This window comes from Neovison vison, chromosome 4 (assembly GCF_020171115.1).
Source record: "Neovison vison isolate M4711 chromosome 4, ASM_NN_V1, whole genome shotgun sequence".
NCBI lineage: Eukaryota > Metazoa > Chordata > Mammalia > Carnivora > Mustelidae > Neogale > Neogale vison.
This window is the reverse complement of record NC_058094.1, coordinates 158,124,931-158,144,770: the sequence shown is the minus strand read 5'-3', so window position 1 is coordinate 158,144,770 and position 19,840 is coordinate 158,124,931. Positions and strand designations below refer to the sequence as shown.

The following is a 19,840-nucleotide window of genomic DNA, read 5'->3' as shown; positions in this document are numbered from 1 at the left end:
CTACAATTCCCAGAATTCACTGGGCCGGGGCTGCAGGCAACATCCTGCGATCGCCTCCTGCCTTTCTCCCGCACCTCCCGCCTCCTTACTCCGGTTGCAGCGTTAGCTCCATCCAGATTTGGGTTACAGGTGTTTAAAAAAAAAAAAAAAAAAGTTAAACGAAATAAAACTAAAAATGGTTTGGAGTTGGATACCCAAGTAAATATTTCCTACTAAATGTGATCTCCCCCTAAGGTTTGTTAACAAAAATGCTTAAATACTTTTTTCCGCAAAGCATTTACCAAGGCGCAAAGTAGGAAAGCTCAAACTCTAGAATTGATTTTGAAAATGTTCAAAGATACAGAGAACTTGAAGAGTACAATGAACACCCATATGCTCACTTTCTGGATTCAACAACTATCCACATTTGCCACATTTATCTTATCTCCACTTATGTTGTGATCACTAAGGTGATAGGCATCATGACACTTCAGCATCCTTAGTTTTAAATATTTAAGAACATATTTAACTGCCTACTTTAATATGGGGTTTTGCTACATATTAGTTGGGTGGCCTTGGGCAAGTTACCTTTCTGAGGTTATCTGTAATGAGGATAATAAGATTACCTCCATCATTGAATTGTCTTGAAAATTAAGGAACTATATACAGGCAAAGCGCTGAGCACATAACTAGCTATTAGATATTTAAAATAACTTTACTCTTGTGCACAATTTCAACTATTCTGTCCTTTTCTTTGTGGCTTCTCCTAAATATGAAGTACTTTGTTAGTGAATATTGGAATTAAAGTAAAGATTTCAGAAGTCTTATATAGGACTGATGCATTTTACATATATAACGGATGTGGAAGTGTCACGATGCATACTAATTTCAAATGGCCACACACAGAGATAAAGTAAATGTGGCAAATGTTGATAATTCTTGAATTAGAGGAAGTTAATTCTTGAATTCTTGAGAGGAAGTGTATGGGTGTGTTCATTTACTGTTCCAACTCTGTATCTTTAAAAATTTTTCAAGATAAAAGTTTGATAAAAAGCATCACATTTTAAACAAAAGTAGAGGGTTATATCCCTCCTTATCCACTCTGCCCCTGTACTTAACTTGGGCAAGTTAAGTAGCCTTTTTCTGGCTCAGGGTCTTACCTGTAGTTTAAAAAAAAAAAAAAAAAGTAAGGATTAAGTGAGTTACTACTATAGAGAAGTTTACAACAGTGTCTGACGTTTTTACCATTTTTCTTTTTGTGTTGCTCGAGGAACTTTTTTATTAGTGATGGAAAACACCTTTTCATCTTCCATACTGCTTCAGAAGATGGATAGAGTTATCTAAGTTCTGAAGCAATCCAATCCCCAAACTAGACTTAGAAATGTAATTATGAGAAAGAAAGATTGGGGGTAAAAGGATCTCTGAGCTCAGGCCAATCAGATGGATGATGGCAATATGACACAGCACATCTCACTTCTTTGCTCTGAATTTCAATTCTTTCATCTATAAAACTGAATTGAATCCAATAACTGTGTACAAAATCATTTTATAATTTGGTTCACAATCACAATGAATTAACCTGGTTAGCAGACTTTGGCTGGGATGTATATGTAGTTGATTATAAGGATTTTTAAAAAAAATAACAGCACCAAAAGGAAGGGATGGGCTATTTCTTTCTTTCTTTTTTTTTTTTAAAGATTTTATTTATTTATTCAACAGACAGAGATCACAAGTAGGCAGAGGCAGGCAAAGAGAGAGAGGAGGAAGCAGGCTCCCTGCTGAGCAGAGAGCCCGATGCGGGGCTCGATCCCAGAACCCTGAGATCATGACCTGAGCCGAAGGCAGAGGCCCTAACCCACTGAGCCACCCAGGCGCCCCAGGATGGGCTATTTCTAAACTTACTGATAAGTTCACATCTATGGTTAGCCTGGCCTTTGGTATAGCAAAGATAGAACAAAATACTTATGTACCATAGTGAGACTAGATTTTTGGAATATCATTCTCAGAAGTACTTTAGGTAAGACTTTAGATCAGCAATTAACAATCCTGGCTTTCCATTTTTTCTCAACAGAGGAAACTCATTAAAGAGTAAATCAAATCTTAAAACAAATTCACTGCCTAACACCACCACCAAAATTCTACAAATATTTATTTACTGTATTAGTTTCCTATTGCTGCTGTACCAAATTATCACAAAGTTCAGTGCCTTAAAATAACAACAAATTTATTATTTATTTTACAGTTCTGGTGGCCAGAAACCTGACACAGACCTTACTGGGCTTAACTAAAGGTGCTGATAGGGCTGTATTTTTTCTGTGGGCTTCAGGGTGATTGTTTCCTTGTCTTCTCCAGCTTCAACTGCAGACACCTGCATTCCTTGGCTTATGGCCTCCTTCCATTCCCAAACTCAATAATAGCTGCTCCAATTTTTCAACATCTAAATCATATCACTCTAATATTCTTCTGCATCTCTCTTTCAAGAGCACTTCTGATAACATCAGACCCACTCAGACCACCCCAGGTAATTTCTCTATTTTATGGTCATCTGATGAGTAGCTGTAATATTCCCTTGCCATGTAACAGAATGTATTCACAGAGTCTCGAGATGAGATTTAGGACATCTTTACGGGACCATTATTTTACTTGCCACAGTCACTAATCACTTCTTTCTATTTGAATCCAAGGGTCTCTTTTTGGTTTTCATTCTCTTCTACTTCCTCCAGGTCCACATTGCACAATTGATTGCCTCTTTTTTTCCTAAACTCTGCTTTCTCATTTTTGGAAACACCAACATTTCTACTTCTCTTCTAGTTTACCTGATTTGTTCCCTGTCTGCCTGTTGCTTTCATTTTCTCATCCTTACTCCCCAGTTATCAAAAGGCTCTGTCCTGGGACCTATCAATGAAAACTTAGAGGGCAACCTGTTTTTTTTTTTAATCTCCCCAAATCCACATCTGCCTAAGACTTTCCAAAATTTCAGTACGATTTCTAATTACCCCATATGACTAACTATTATTACCTTAATATTCTCCAAATACAAAATAGTTGTACTGTTTATGTCTTCCATCATTCCTTATTTTGTCAGTGGTTTCCCCTCTTATCTCTTTTTGGTATCTTCTTTATGCCTTTTACTCAAATTAGGAACCACACACTGATTCTTTCTTTGAAATATCCATTTGCCCCTTATTCACTACAAAGAATAGTTACAGTCTATTTAAAGCCCTCACCTTGGGGCGAATGGGTGGCTCAGTCAGTTAATTGTTGGGACTCTTGGTTTTGGCTCAGGTCATGATCTCAAGGTCATAGGATCCAGTCCCACATGGAGCCTCAGTGTGCAGTCTGATTGAGATTCTTTCCCTTTTCCTCTCCCTCCCTCTCCCACCCCCACCACTCACACACATGCTCATGCTCTCTCAAATAAAATCTTAAAAAAAAAAAAAATGAAGCCCTCAACTCTTTACATTAAGATATGTGCAACCATTTCCTTACATAAATATTAATGTCAATTTAAAAATAATAGAGAATACTCAATATTTATTATATTCCAAGGATGTTTTCTATGAAACATCTAATTTAATCACAATAAATCCATATTAATGACAAAGAAATTGAGACACAGAGAGTTTAAATAAGGTGCTTGAAATCAAGAAGTAGTAAGTGAAGGATATTCCCAAAAGGTTACTGTCACCATTCAGAACTCTTCAGATTCAGAGCAGTCTCCTTACTTTGGATTTCTTACTCTAAACGCTTATTGAAGCTATTCCTGAAGTTGGAATGTCTTCCTACTACCCTTTCTGCCCAAATCCTACCTATCTTCCCCCTTGTCTGAATAATTTTATCTTCTGTAAATTATACACATCAACTCCAAATGGAAACTAACTGACACATAATATTCCCTTTTTGTGTGTTAGTCATATCTCACCACAGTATTTCCAAGTCCCCAACTGAAACTCAACAGATACAGATTAATTTAAAAACTTCTGGGGGTGCCTGGGTGGTTCAGTCGGTTGAGTGTCCAATTCTTAGATGTTGGCTCAGGTCATGATCTCGGGGTCTTGAGATCGAGGCTTAAATCAGGCTCCATGCACAGCAGGGAGTCTGCTTGGGATTCTCTCTCTCCCTCGCCCTCTGGCCACCCCCCATGTGCACTCTCTTTCTGAAATAAATAAATACATCTTAAAAGAAAAACCCTCCCCATTTACTATTTTTTGGAGGAACCTACCAAATAAAAAATATTAACTATCTATTAATTGGAAAGTATAGAGAGAAAAATAAGTAAATGTTACAGGAAGAATGTGTTCCTCAAAAATTCCAATGCTGGAATCCTAACTCTTTCAATATACCTCAGGATGTAACCTTATTTGGAGACAGGGTTTTTATAAAGCTAATCAAGTTAAAAAGAGGTCATTAGCGAGACTTAATCCAACAGGACATTTCCTTATGAAAAGGAAAAACTTGGAGACACACACACACACACAGAATACCATGTGAAGAAGAAGGCAGAAACTGGGGTGCTGCTTCTACAAGCCAAGGAACACTGCAAACCACTAGAAGCTAGGTAGGTGACACGGAAGAGAATCTCTCTCAACAGCCCTCAGAAAGGACCACCTCTGTCAGCATCTTCATCTCCTACTTCTAGTTTCCAGAATTGTGACACAATATATTTCTGTTGTTCAGTTTGTGGTACTTTTTAAAGGTAGCCTTAGCAAACTAATACAGGAAATAAGGGAAGAAGGTTCTGGATAACCAAGCAGTGAGCTGTTACTTTAAAAATGGTTGGGACTTTGTTGTCTCCTATATAAGAGGAAGGGTGACCACACGTTTCCAGTATTCTTTAATAAAGTGACTAGTGAATAAGGGGAAGGAGGGAAGGAAAGTGTACAAAAAAATTGGCTTAAAGCAGGATAACTGAAGGCTTTTGCCTATAATTGCATTCAGGTGTTGTAAATCTTTGTCATGTACCATGTTTATTACCCTCTCCCTCGACCACCACTATTTTTAACCTAGTTTGTTTTTTTTTAAAAGATTTTATTTATTTATTTGACAGAGAGAAATCACAAGTAGACGGAGAAGCAGGCAGAGAGAGAGAGAGGGAAGCAGGCTCCCTGCCAAGCAGAGAGCCCGATGCGGGACTCGATCCCAGGACCCTGAGATCATGACCTGAGCCAAAGGCAGCGGCTCAACCCACTGAGCCACCCAGGCGCCCCTTTAACCTAGTTTTTACAGATAAACCTGTATGTTAAACTTTTGATGAATGTGTTACAAATTTGGAATTATGACATTAGTGATTCTTTAAAGCAGCTGAGTTTTTCTGATTTCTATTTTTATAAGAAAGGCCATGTGTGCACATTATATTGCTCTTATAACTTCTCTTGACCTCAAGGTAGCACCAGTTCATATTAAGATTTGTTTTTGAAACTGAGCCTCAAGTATTTTATAGTACTCTTATTTCTCCCCCTTAGGATTTTGTTGACCAGAGGCTTTTACTTATTGTCACTCAATCACGTGGCAAATCCACTGAAATCCGGAAGCTTCTACTCAATGCCTGCTCTTGATTTAAAGTTTTCCAATCTCCCTCAATTTGCAGCAAACCATATACAAATAAAACTGAAGGCACATTTTAGATTTATTATCATATTCTTTTTCTTGGGGCTGGGTGGCTCAGTTGGTTGGGTGACTGACTGCCTTTGGTTCAGATCACGATCCCAGAGTCCTGGGATCAAGCTCCGAATCAGACTCCTTGCTCAGCGAGGAGCCTGCTTCTCCCTCTGCCTGCCGCTCCCCCTGCTTGTGGACTCTCTCTGGCTCTCTATCTCTCTCTGAAAAATAAATAAAAAAATAAAAGAAATCCGTATCCTTTTTCTTAAGAAAATTACACCATGGTCTTCTTAGAGCCTCTCATACTGGAATAATACCAGTAATAATGTCTGATAACAAATAAGAAAATGAATAGCACTGGTCAGAAGATATTGGCAGCTTCAGAAAAATATGTTAAAATATGTGCCACTGGGGTGCCTGGGTGACTCAGTCATTAAGCATCTGCCTTCGGCTCAGGTCATGATCCGAGGATCCTGGAATTGAGCCCCACATTGGGCTCTCTGCTCAGCAGAAAGCCTGTTTCTCCCTCTCAAACTGCCCCTGCAGTTTGTCTCTTCCCCTCTCAAATAAATAAATAAATAAATTTTAAAAAAATAAATAAATAAATTTAAAAAAAAATTTTTTTTAAAAAGTGCCATGAACAAAGGAAGTTTTGTCCTTTCCTTTCAATTTCAATCACTTAAGTTTAAAAAACAAATAGAAAAAGCTCCAACTTTGGCATATATTGCTCCAAAATTACTTATATTATAAACTACATTTGCTGTTCTTCAAATTCTAAGTATTTTAAAAGTATTTTTAAGTATAATTCAAATTCTAAGTATTTCAGAGGATAGGATTCAAATAATAGCTAGGCTTCGCATAGCTTAGTATCTGGGGCAACCCAATGAAATTTAATTTCTATTATAAAGACATTAATAATATACACAAAGGTGACTGATTGCTTCCCCTGAAGTCTTCCAAGTACCCAACAACTATTAATTAAGCAACAGTCATAAAATAGGAAACAGTAAAAGTACAAAAATTAGAATTGCCTAAAAGTAATGATTGGTTATGGTCAGAAATGGTAGCTGAAACTGCCCTTGGCTTCTTCACACATCTGACAGCCAGCTGAGGCAATAACCCACATCACTCCTGAATTATCCACAGAGAAATACTACAACTCTCCAACATACATGCTTTTCTTTCTTTTCTCTTTCCTTTTCTTATTCCTATCACCTACTTGATTTTGCTTTTCCTTCAACTGGCTTATGACACCCACTTAATGCTAAGAGACTTCTCTGATACTTTCCTTCTCCCTGCCAAACTCTAGTCACAAAAAACCCCAAAACCAAAAACCAAAACAAACAAAAAACCCCAAACAAAATGCTTCTCTGACATAGCTGTTTAAGAAAAGAAATAAATTTTTCGTTATTATTTAACTCTGCAGTTAATATTACAGCATGTTGTCTGCCAACATTTGTTAACTAAGTTTATCTAAATGGCTTAATTCCCAAGGAATAAGCTCTTGTAAGGCAAAGGTATTTTTAAAATTACAAAATATAGTACACTCCCCCCAAAAGTTAAAAACACTCAAAACAGGGGTGCCTGGGTGGCTCAGTCAGTTGAGCCTGCCTTTGGCTCAGGTCACGATCCCGGGGTCCTTGGATGGAGCATTGCTTTGGGTGCCCTGCTCAGCTGGGAGCCAGCTTCTCCATCTCCCTCTGCCCCTCTCCTCTCCACTCCTTCTTGTTCTCTCAAATAAAAAAAACAAAAAACCCCAAACATCCATTCACCTAATAGTAAATGATCACAGGCAATATAGTTTGTAGTTTTTTTTTTCATTTTTGCTGAATTTTTATTTTTTTTTTTTATTAATAAATAAGTATTACGGGATGCCTGGGTGGCTCAGTTGGTTAAGCAGGTGCCTTCGGCTCAGGTCATGATCCCAGCGTCCTGGGATCGAGTCCCACATCGGGCTCCTTGCTTGGCAGGGAGCCTGCTTCTCCCTCTGCCTTTGCCTGCCATTCTGTCTGCCTGTGCTTGCTCTCTCTCCCTCTCTCTCTAATAAATAAATAAAATCTTTAAAAGATAAATAAATAAATATTACTTGTTTCAGGGGTACAGGTCTGTGATTTATCAGTCTTAACACAATTCACAGCACCAAAAATATGGAACGCTTCACGAATCTGCATGTCATCCTTGTGCACGGGCCATGCTAATCTTCTCTGTATCATTCCAGTTTTCGTATATGTGCTGTTGAAGCGAGCACAATATACTGTGTGTTGAAAAGAGATATTTATGAACAACCCAGTACATTGCCCAGCATATGAAAACATTACTGTGTTAGATATTACGATTACTAGCACAGACCACGTACTCATTTCTCAATTTGTTTCACTTGTCTATCTGTAAGGAGAGACAGATTTAAATTAAATTTGAGATACTCAAAGGTTTAAAAATATACTTCAAATTCAACTCACAACTTGGTCTTCAAACAAAATGTTTCCATATTTTTGAAATAAGATGTCTTCTGTGTAAGGTTTACAATTTAAACCACTGCTAACTTTCATTTCATTTTTTAGCTATAGTTTGTAAGCTAACTTATGCTGCTGCTTTGAAACATTTAAAAAATTTATTATGCATATGCATTTTTAACAAAAATAGCTGTCACTTATTACTTATCTATTTATTTATTTAAAGTAAGCTTTGTATCTAATGTGGGGCTTTGACCCACGACCCTTAGATCAAGAGTCGCATGTTCTATTGACTGAGCCAGTCAGGCACCAGAAACATTATTTTTAATGTAACTTAATGATATTACAAATTTCTAGAGGGAGCTTACCTTTGTTAACTATTTTTTTTTTTATCTGAGCTCTGCAAACCCTATGAAACTACTTAGAAAAAATACTCCATGTGTTTATGTACATGTTGGCAAGAAAAGAAATCTTTAGCTTTCATTAACTTTCTCAAAAGAATATCTGTACTCCATCCTCCCAAAGCAAACAATGAGCTAAGACATACAACTTTACAAGAAAACTAACTAGATAAAACCTAAAATAAATACCCTTGACCTGATTTTTCCCATTATGAAGATTCCCCCCAATTAGATAATACATGTTTACCACTTAAAAGAAAACATTAGGGGATCCAGAGTGGCTCAGTAGGGTTAAGCGGCTGACTCTTGATTTTGGATCAAGCCATGATCTCTGGGTTATGAGACAGAGCCCCACACAGGGCTTTGCCCTCAGTGCAGAGTCTGCTTGTTCTTTCTCCCTCTCCTTCTACCCCTCTCCCCACCCAGGCTCACTCGCGCTAAAATAAATAAATAAAATCCAAACAAAAACATTAATTTTCTATAAAGTTCATTTTGCAATGATATGAATAATATGGATATATATTGCAAAAATAACAATATATTTTGGGAAAATTTTTATTCATAGGTAAAATCTTCAAAGCACGAATCCAGCTTCACAGTATAATACACTTAATACTTGACAGTATCTGGCTTGTAATTCATGATGGTAAATCAATCTGACACAAGCTCTGCAAGAACTACTGGGACTTGGTAAAAATTTAGTATACGCAGCACACTGATACCTTGGCTATTCAGTAATATAAAAATTAAGTCTTTCAAAAAGTATATATATTTTGAAAGGTAAAAATGAAAAAAAAACTTGCTTAAGGACAAAATAAATGGCATCTGAGATGTTAATATATTTCAAAATAAATCTTTAAATTCTTAAAATGTATTTTTTGTAAAATAAAAAGGGATCCAGATTTTCTCCTTCTGTTTAGAATAAAAATCAACTATCAACTTTCATTAACTAGAAAATATAAACCATGAAACATTTAGTGAGTTACATAACACAATGCTTTCTTTAGTTGTAGAGTAGTGACCTGACCATTACTAACAAATAGGATGTAATTCCTCTTAATTCTCAGCACATATCTACTATCCTTTGCCACAGCAGAAAACAAGATTATGGTGTCAGAACTTCAGAAATTCACCTGATGAAATTGTCCTCACATTGCTACTTCTATATATTTAGGAAATAATATAAGTTAAGAGAAAAACGATACCTAAGTTATAAACGTAAAACATACCCAAAATGAAACATGATCAGAATGATCAGTACAGATGTTCAAATTCTGAATGCTCTCCTCACTCTTACTTCTTTGCTGTAAAGCAGGACCAGACTATTCTAATCCCCTGCAGTTTCTGCTATTGAATGTGAGGTCCGTAAGGGCAGCAGGTCCTGTCTTCAACACTGTACATGCTGTGCCTTGCACAGTGCCTGACAGATGGGAGATACTCAATAAATACCTGTGCAGTGAAGGAAAAAGAAATAGAAAAAAAGCCATTGATCTGGGGCCCTGAATGGGAGGTGGGAGTGGAGAACAAAAAACAGAACAAATAAAAGTGAAATAATACTTGTAAACACTCATTCACATTGTCACATCAGAAGAAATTTAAGAACTATACTGACATGATTTTTATGTAATACTTATAACCATATGTAAAAGCTTCACTGAGGCTTAAATTCCAAAAAAATTTCTAATAATTTAAAAGCAGCTTTGAAGAATTAATTTTAAAACTCATTAACTTGCTACTATTTGAACAACAACAAAAAAAACCCAACTCAGAAAAGGTTTATATAATGAACTCATTTGAGTAAAAAGATAAATGAATTAAAAAATTCTGCTGGAAATAAGAAATTAACAGTGGTTTTCTCTTGGAAGGATGAGATGGCCCAATGCAGGAAGATGGTTAGTTGTTTTCCTTTATATGCTTTTGGGTGGTTTATGTTTTATTTCCTACAATGAACATATATATTTTATAATAAAACTGATGAAGAGAAAATGTCCAATTTGTATTTCTGAAACACAGAAATTTAGAAATTTTAATATCAATATACTGATGATTGCTAATATTGTTTCAAATCTGTACTTCCTATAACTTCTCTTTACCAAAATATGAAAACAAGACAGATTTGAATTCAAGAAAATGAGACATGTACCAGACTGCTCCAAAGCAGGAAAAAAGATTTATAATTAAGAAAGAAAATTTTCTAAAAGGTGAAAGTATAATCATCTACCTGCTGGTTTCTGTTAAATATTATCAGTGATCTTTATTATTACTGAAAATATGTTAAAATTTAGGGTTTTGAAGTTTTCCCAAAAAGGTAACTATTATATAGTTAGTAGAACCAGGTATACGACAAACTCAAAAACAAACAAAACCTGGTTGCTCATTTGAATAATATTCTAGAGAATGCTCTTCTGTTTATATATATATAAATGATCTCACTAGAGATGTCATAACTACAGGAATATCAGAGGATTTTATTATGGGTAGATTGGCCATAAAATATAAGTTGTCATTTCTAGGTTTTAGTTTTTTATTATCTATACACTTAACTACAAAACAAGAAGGTATGGTTCTTGAATGATGGCATTTATAGCAGAAGGTTAATAATAACTAACCTTCTAAAGAATACATGTCTGTAGAAAAACTTTCAAATGAATATAATTTCAGTATCATTTAAAAATTTTTTTTAATTTAAAAAAATATTTTATTTATTTATTTGACAGAGAGAGACATCACAAGTAGGCAGAGAGGCAGGCAGAGAAAGAGGGGGAAGCAGGCTCCCCTCAGAGCAGAGAGCCCGACACAGGGCTCGATCCCAGGACCCTGAGATCATGACCTGAGCCGAAGGCAGAGGTTTAACCCACTGAATCACCCAGGTGCCCCTCAGTATCATTTTTAATAGATTTAAATTACATCTATCTGGGACTAATAATTTTTTGGTGGTGGCTCACTGTAAGATGTTGTACTGGAAATCTGTAAGTTAAGCAACTGTTTCTTATGATATGCATCATCTTCCTGACTGGCATGTTTATCTAGAGATTTTCTTATATAGTTCTTTAATTCGTCAATTCCTTCTCCTGTAATTGCAGAGATGGGGATGATATGTTGGAACTCCATGGTCTTCTCTGGAATCATGTTTTTTTCAAATAGATGCAGAAAATCTGAAACAAGAAGCACAAAACTAAGCTGATTTTCATTGTCTTTGAAAGTAAATTAAAACTATTTATTAGAGGTTTATGAATCAAGGTACTAAAAACTAGTATTATTCTTTTTTTCCTTCCCTCATTAATAACCTCTCAGAAACTTGTTTTTACAAATGACAATGGCAAGATTCTAAGCACATGATAGGTGCTTAGCAAATATTTTTTGGATGAATATATTTTAAACCAAATTAAGTAAAAATAAAAGACAAATCACTCATGTTCTATTTACAGAAGCAAAAAATTTGCTTTTTCTGGAGGAGCTCAGCGAAGTCAGGCAACACAGATTTTCTAAAAGACATATGTATAAAAATAACATCATTCATGATTGGGATTTTGTCACTTGCCTCAATACACAGGTGGCCTTTAGCTGCCCTAAACTATAGGCTTTAACTACTAAACTACCCTAAACTACAGGCTCTGGCGTTAGGAGCTGTACTAAAATTGAAAGGGGTGGTGGGGACATTTTAATGGGAAATCATTTCAGATGAGTTCAATCTATCACCCCACAGGGGCTGACAGCTATTATATTACTTTTTCCTCTTCCCTGCCTTCAAGACAATGGAAAGGGAGATGGCACATTGATGGGATGGGTTAACATGGGTATGCACTGGAAAGGCTGGACTGAAAGAGACTGGACAAGTAAACATGGAACTTCATTTGTGAGATTCGAACATCCTCAAGGAAGTCCATAGATGTTAACTCAGGAATTATCACTGAGGGCACTGTATTTTGTTTTATGACAGACCAAAATAGCACAAACTCTTGAGTTACTCTCCCTTTTGACACCTCCTCTGTAAATTTCCTTTTCTGCAAGACCAACTAGCAAATAGATCTAATGACCTCATAAAGCAAGTGACATTATTATAGAATAAAGAGTACTCAGTATTATATCCTGAAAGTAATTTATTAACTCGAGGACAGCTCCAATACGTAAATTATGCAGGGGAAAGATTTCTGTAAGGAAGAAAGGATCTTCTGGTGCTGTGTGATAGCCCCAGTATACTATAACTTATTTTCCCCATTTCTGTAGAAGGATAAAAACAGGGAATTAGTACCATTTAAAAACATATTAGCCACCTTCTATCCATCTGACTTTTTCTCCTCTACTAGATTCAGAAAAATGAAAGCATCATTACTGTAGGATAGGAAGTGTTCTGCAAAGGTCAATATTCAAAACTATGGAGAGTCCCTTTAAGTTCCTTTACACGAAGTGGTCCATTTGGGAACAAATTTCAAACAAATAAATCCTTTTGCAACAACGGCATTATTATTCTATGTCACACATATGTAGGTACATAAGTTCTTTTTAGAAAATTAGGAGTCTTCAGGGTACTTTGCTGGCATTGCAAAGATACATACCTCTTTAGAACTACTTGCTCTGGTTTTAAATTTTTAGTGTATTAGGGGAATGAAGGTCTAGAACTTGTGAAGTATGTTAAAGTAAAAGAATTTAAAGGTAGATGCTGACTTTCTTCTCTTCTGATCCAACTCCCATTAACTCTTTAAAGGCCTAGTTTAAATTTCACTTCTTTATGAAGCCCGACTTTTCCTTTTGTCTCTGCTAACTTACTGTCCATATCACAGTTCTGAAACTTGATAAGTATTATGTTACAATGTTATTTAAAGTTTCATATTAATGTGTTCTTTCTTCAAACATAATTTTTTTTAAGAGTAGCAATTATCAGTTTTCTTTTGCATTGATTACACCACTTAGCACTTTCTGCACGCAATAGGTAATCACTAAATTGGCATTAAATGAACAAATGGGTTTACCTTTAGGATTTTGGAGTTGATTCATCAGTACATGGTATTTATCCTGAGCACCTGGCAAGTCCATTTTATTAACTGCCAGAAGTGCAGGTTTTGTCTGAAGTTCCTCTTTGTACAACTCCAATTCCTTCCAAAAAAAAAAAAAAAAGAAAACCAGGTAATTTTATTAAAATAAATATATAGATTACCTATTTGGTAATATCTTTCTTTACTTTGTAGGCCTGGGTAATCTAGAGCCCACTGACATTTCTGAAATTCAATAAACCTCAACGACCACAAAATTAAATGACAAAGAAAATTCATAAAATGCTCACTGGTTAGGTCACATGTTAATATATTTTAATTCAAATGACATCTTAGAGACATAGTGATTTGTACATAGGACCAAATACAGATATCTAGACTTCTATTAAGCACACTGATAAAATTCATAAGTAAATAGTAACAGTCTAATGCTATATTTATATTATTCTTAGAAAAAGTAAATGACCATAAATTAGGAAATGGTTTCTTAGCTGTGACAGCAATGCACAAGCAAAAGACAAAAATAGACAAAAAGAACTTCATTAAAATATAAACCTTTTTGCTTCAAATAATATAAAGAAAATGAAGAAAAGGGCACCTGCATGGCTCAATGGGTAAGAATCTGCCTCTGGCTAAGGTCATGATCTCAGGTTCCTGGGATGGAGCCTCCTGTCAGCCTCCCTGCTCAGCGGGGAGTCTGTTTCTCCCTCTCCCTTTGCCCCTTCCCCTGCTCATGCACTCACTCTCTCTGAAATAAATAAATAAAATCTTAAAAACAAACAAACAACAAAAGTGAAGACAAAAGAAATGGGAGAAATATTTACAAGACATGTACCTGATAAGGGACTTGTATCCAAAATATACAGAACTCTTACAACTCAACAATAAAAAAAAAGATAAGTAACCCAACTTAAAAAATGCACCAAGAATGTGAACAGACTTTCTTCAAAGACATAAAAATGGCTGATAAACACATGAAAGGATGCTCAACATCATTAGTCACTAGAGAAATGCAGGTCAAAACCATAATGAAATACCACCTCACTTACTAGTATAACTAAAAATAAAAAACATAGACAAAGGAACAAGTTTTGGCATTCTTGTAGAAAAACTAGAACCCTCACAGACCTTGCTAGTGTGATTACAAAGTAGTACAATGGTTCAGCCACTCTAAAATTCTGGCAGGTCCTCAAAGTGTTAAACATTGACTGACCATATTATCTAGCAATTCTACTCCTAGGTATATATGCCCAAGGGAAATGAAAACATGTCCATATAGAAACCCGTATTCAAATACTCACAGGAAAAAAGTGACAAGGATATAAGATATAAAAAGTTCTGGAGGTAAGCAACAGCATGCTGTGTTAGAGAGAAATCATGTGGCTAAGAATAAAAAGTGAGGCAGGAAGGGCAGAGATGAACTGCTAGGAGCCAACCCTTGCCAGATTCAAAAACCAGAGTTAGACTTCAACCTAACAACAGGGGGGGAATCACTGAAGTGTTTTATTTTTTAAAAAATATTTTATTTATTTATTTGAGCGAGTGAAAGAGAGTACATAATTAGACAGAGTGGCAGGCAGAGGGAGAGGGAGAAACCGGCTCCCCAGTAAGCAGAGAGCCTGATGTGGGGCTTGATCCCAGGACTCCGAGATCATGACCTCAGCCTAAGGCAGAGGCTTAACTGACTGAGCCACCCAGGGACCCCCACTGAAGTATTTTAAGCAAAGAACAAGCATTATCTTGGTTTTTTCACAAATATCACTCTAGCTGCCATATTAAAAAAATATAGAATAGAATAAAAATATAGAACTAGAGAATGGTATTTTTTTTAAGATTTTATTTATTTATTTGACAGACAGAAATCACAAGTAGGCAGAGAGGCAGGCAGAGAGAGAGAGAGAGAGACGGGAAAGCAGGCTCCCCACTGAGCAGAGTGCCAGACGCGGAGCTCAATCCCAGGACCCTGGGACCATGACCTGAGCTGAAGACAGAGGCTTTATCCCATGAGCCACCCGGGCACCCCTAGAGAATGGTATTATAATAGCATTGTGTGGTGACAGATGGAAGGTACACTTGTGGAGAACATAGCATGATGTATATAGAGTTACTGAATCACTATGTTGTATACACCTGAAAATACCGTAACTTCGTATGTCAACTACATTTCAATTTTAAAAAATGGACTGGAGAGAAGTGAGACTGGAAGCAATGTGATGACATAGGAATACTTAAAACATTCTAGTGAGGAGGGCTGATGATGATAACAGTGTGGATGAAGACACACAGATGAATTTCAGAGATTTAGGATATGGAACTGATAGGGCTTAATGCAGATGCTGAGAAAGAAAGAAGCGAGACTAACACCCAGGATTCTGGTTTACAAAACCACTAAAGTTCAGTTGTATGCATATTAAGTTTGAGAACGTAATGTGACAGCCAGTGAAAGATATCCATTAGATGGCTGGTCTAAAGCAAGACCAGAAGACGTAGGTATCAGAAAGATCTGGCAGTCATCAGTGTATTAACTGTAACGGAATGCTACCTAAGGAATGAACAGAAAAAAGCAAAAAAATAGACTGAGGGGTGCCTGGGTGGCTTAGTTGGTTAAACATCTGCCTTCGGCTCAGGTCATGAGCCTAGAGTCCCAGGATAAATCCCCACATTAGGCTCCTTACTCATTGGAGAGCCTGCTTCTCCCTCTGCCTCTCACCCCACTCATACTCTCTCTCAAGTAAATAAAATCTTCTTAAAAAAAAAAAATAGACCGAGGGGTGCCTGGGTGGCTCAGTGGGTTAAGCCTCTGCCTTTGACTCAGGTCATGATCTCAGGGTCCTGGGATCTCAGGTCCTGGGAGCATCAGGTTCCCTGCTCAGCGGGGAGCTTGCTTCCCCTCCCCTATCTCTCTGCCTGCTTCTCTGCCTACTTGTGATCTCTCTCTCTGTCAAATAAATAAAAAGAATCTTAAAAAAAAAACACAGACTGAGAAATAGTCTAAAAAGTAGGAATAAAAGTTCAAGCAAGAATAAAGTCTGAGAAGTATGTAATAGAGATTTAAAATAAAGGAGGATTTCATTGGTTTTAATAGGTTGAAGAGTGGGTTAACACAGAACTGGAGAAAGCAAGTTTAGATGATTCTTTGACTTCAAAGCTTCAAAAAGTAGAGGTAGAATATGTATTCATTCTAATTATCTGTTATCTAATACAGTTCTATATGCCTACATGTCAGACCAAATGCAGAACACAGTAAAACAGAAAACCTACTTTTGTAAGCAGTATTATAGTTTCAAAGGCAGTTCTGTATTGAGTTTGGGAAGAAAGCTGAAATCCAGAAATATCGACCTAAAAAAAAGATGGAAAGAGACAGTTTTTGACATAACAACAGCTACAAATTTCTATGTTCTGAAATGTTTAACTTTCTCAAGCTAAAAATAATTTCTCAATCTATACATTGTTAATTCAGTAATTCAAAATGAGTAAGACAAACTGTGGTGTCAAGACAGCCATAATTATTCTGATGAAATTATAATATTAATGAAATAAAAAACTAGTATAGATAAAACAATTTGTATGAGATACAGACAATCTAATATATAGCTCCAACACCATCAATGAAATAGGGAAGAGATACTATATAGTAACATAACAGTATGTTGACAGCCTTAAAGAATTAAACCTTGATAAGTATGGCCAAACTTACATCTGATATAGTAATGCCATCTCCACTCTGTGTTATAAACAAAGATTACTTACCATATTTGACTCCCATTTAAACACTTAGTAGAATAACATGTGATAGTACCTTATCTTTTAATCTTATTATTTTAAAGAATTTCTAGGAAAACTAAACACATTGATTTTCACATTCATTTGAACATTACATTGGTACACATATGACTTACAACAAACAGTAGTTGTTTGGTTCTTTCTATATGCTTGAGGAATTTATGGCCCATTCCTTTGTTCATATGTGCTCCTTCTATTAAACCAGGAAGATCAGCTACTGATATCTAATAAAAAATTAGATGGTTTAATAAAAAAAAATAATTACATCCCCAAATTTTCCTATTTCAAATACAGTTACTAATTTGTGATTATCACTGCATATTTATAAACCAAGATATTAAGAATCAAAACCATTTGTTATCTGAAATTAGAGTCCCATTTTTACTTACTAATCTAACAATCTAAGAATTCTAGGGATTAGTTTAACATTTATTAATCACATAAGTTCTCTTTAGAATTCCATAGATTATATTGTTCAACATGAACCTGTCACAGAATTTCAACTTTCTGAGTTCTTAAAAGTATAGAGGGATAGTAATTCAGCAGACATAGACTTATAGCTCTGTAGTTTCGAGTTTTAAATTTCATATGTAATTGATTATGTGGCACCACTGTTCCTTTTCTGTTTATGTCCTTCCAGGAGGACTACTGACCATTTTTGAAAAGTAAAGGAGAAAAGGTTCTTTATTTCTAAATTTTATTTTTTAAAAAATATATATTTTTAAAGATTTTTATTATTTATTCAACAGAGAGAGATCACAAGTAGGCAGAGCGGCAGGCAGAGGGAAAAAGGGAAGCAGGCTCCATGCTCAGTGGAGAGCCCGATGGGCTCGATTCCAGGGCCCTGAGATCATAACCTGAGCTGAAGGCAGCTGCTTAACTAACTGAGCCACCCAGGTGCCCCAGGAGAAAAGGTTCTTATATCTCCTTTTTGAAATGGTGTGATTAACTATTAGTCTATATTTGTGGTTTTCAAACCTCACTGCACATTATAAACACCCAGGGATCTTTTATAAAGTAGAGATACCCAGGCCCTACCCCAAGGAATTTGGTTTCAAATCTCCGGCGCCTAGGCTTCATTTATCATTGTTGTTCTGAAGCCATCCAGTTAATTTTAAAGATGTGCAGTAAGGGCTGAGAAGCACTGCTCTTCATACACTGCCCCTGTGGATAGGATTTCACAATTTTATTTATTTTGTAAAAAAGATTTATTTATTTATTTATTTATTTGACAGACAGAGGTTACAAGTAGGCAGAGAGGCAGGCAGAGAGAGAGAGGAGGAAGCAGGCTCCCTGCTGAGCAGAGAGCCCGATACGGGGCTCGATCCCAGGACCGTGGAACCATGACCTGAGCCGAAGGCAGAGGCTTTAACCCACTGAGCCACCCAGGCACCCTGGATTTCACAGTTTTAAAGGAAACTGTGGCTATGTGACAAAGCAGTCATATAGACAAAATACAACAAAGATTTCATGTCCTGAAAACATTTTTTTCATGTCCTAAAATTTTGTTTGCAGGTTCTCCATCTTAGAATTTTGCAACTGAGAATTAAGTTTCCCTTAAAATTTACAATGTTCTCTTTTCCTCTATATATTGTTCTCCATATTCAAATTATTTATAATTTTACTTATTCTATATAATAAAGTTTTAAAAAATTTTTTACTGTTAAATAACTTATATAAATGAATATAAATCTTTTATGTGTCACTGATGTATCATCACCTTAAGTCCATACTTTACATTAGGGTTCACTCTTGGTTTTGTGCATTCTACTGGCTTTGACAAATGTGTATCATCATGTACCCACCATTAGTATCATACAGAATGGTTTCACTGCCCTAAAAATCCTCTGTGCTCTACTGGTCACCCTTTCTTTCCCCTTAATCCTTGGAAACCACTGATCTTTTTGTCATGACCACAGTTTTGCCTTTTTCTAGACTGTGACATAGTTAGAACCATACTGTATGTAGCCTTTTCAGATTGGCTTCTTTCCCTTAGGAATACGCATTTAAGTTCTTCCATGTCTTTTCATGACTTCACAGCTCAATTCTTTTTAGTGTTAGATCATATTCCCTTATTACGACAGTTTATTTATCTATTCATCTACTGAAAAACATCTTGGTAGCTTCCAAGGTTTGGCACTTCTGAACAAGGCTGTTACAAACATCCATGTGCAGGTTTTTGTGTATATGTTGCATTTGTGTAAATACCAAGGAGCATAAATGCTTGTCATACATTATATATTTTAAAAATTTTGTTACTTTCCTTTGTTATTTGTTTTTACTCTAATTATTCAAAAGATCTATAGTTATTCTTTATTAAGGAAAAATAAGTTTTAATAGCTAGACCAGAAACCCTTGCAATTAAAAAAATTTGTTTTAGAAAGAAAAAGTTGGAATAAAATAAATTCCATGAACTTTAGAAAATGTTTTTAGGAAACAAAAATCCATAATCAAATATAGCAGTAATACAGACTTGCAATAAGAACAAAGAGAGATCAAAGAGATAAAGAAGATTCTATACTGTAATGATAATCTGGACCTAAACTTTGGAAGGACAAAAAGTTATATTTTCATATGATATTCTACTATGATCGTGCTCAGGAGAATTGATTCGATCATGGTCTCATTTACCAAA

The 19,840-nt window shown here is 35.9% G+C and overlaps 1 protein-coding gene and 1 non-coding gene across 2 annotated transcripts in view; both read right to left on the bottom strand.

The window, feature by feature from the left end:
- Positions 1-7,718: 7,718 nt before the first annotated feature.
- LOC122905706 lies at positions 7,719-7,825 on the bottom strand. The gene has a single exon (XR_006384399.1). It is a non-coding gene; the product is annotated as a U6 spliceosomal RNA (small nuclear RNA).
- A 3,451-nt stretch (positions 7,826-11,276) lies between these two features.
- The window catches only part of GTPBP10 (GTP binding protein 10), a 29,046-nt gene continuing 20,482 nt past the window's right edge, over positions 11,277-19,840 (bottom strand). Inside the window, exons 7-10 of the mRNA XM_044245985.1 lie at positions 17,322-17,429; positions 16,684-16,761; positions 13,402-13,525; positions 11,277-11,586 (exon numbers count right to left, since the gene is read on the bottom strand). Coding sequence (XP_044101920.1) covers positions 11,351-11,586; positions 13,402-13,525; positions 16,684-16,761; positions 17,322-17,429 — 546 coding nt within the window. The 3' untranslated portion in view covers positions 11,277-11,350. The remainder of the gene's footprint in view (positions 11,587-13,401; positions 13,526-16,683; positions 16,762-17,321; positions 17,430-19,840) is intronic.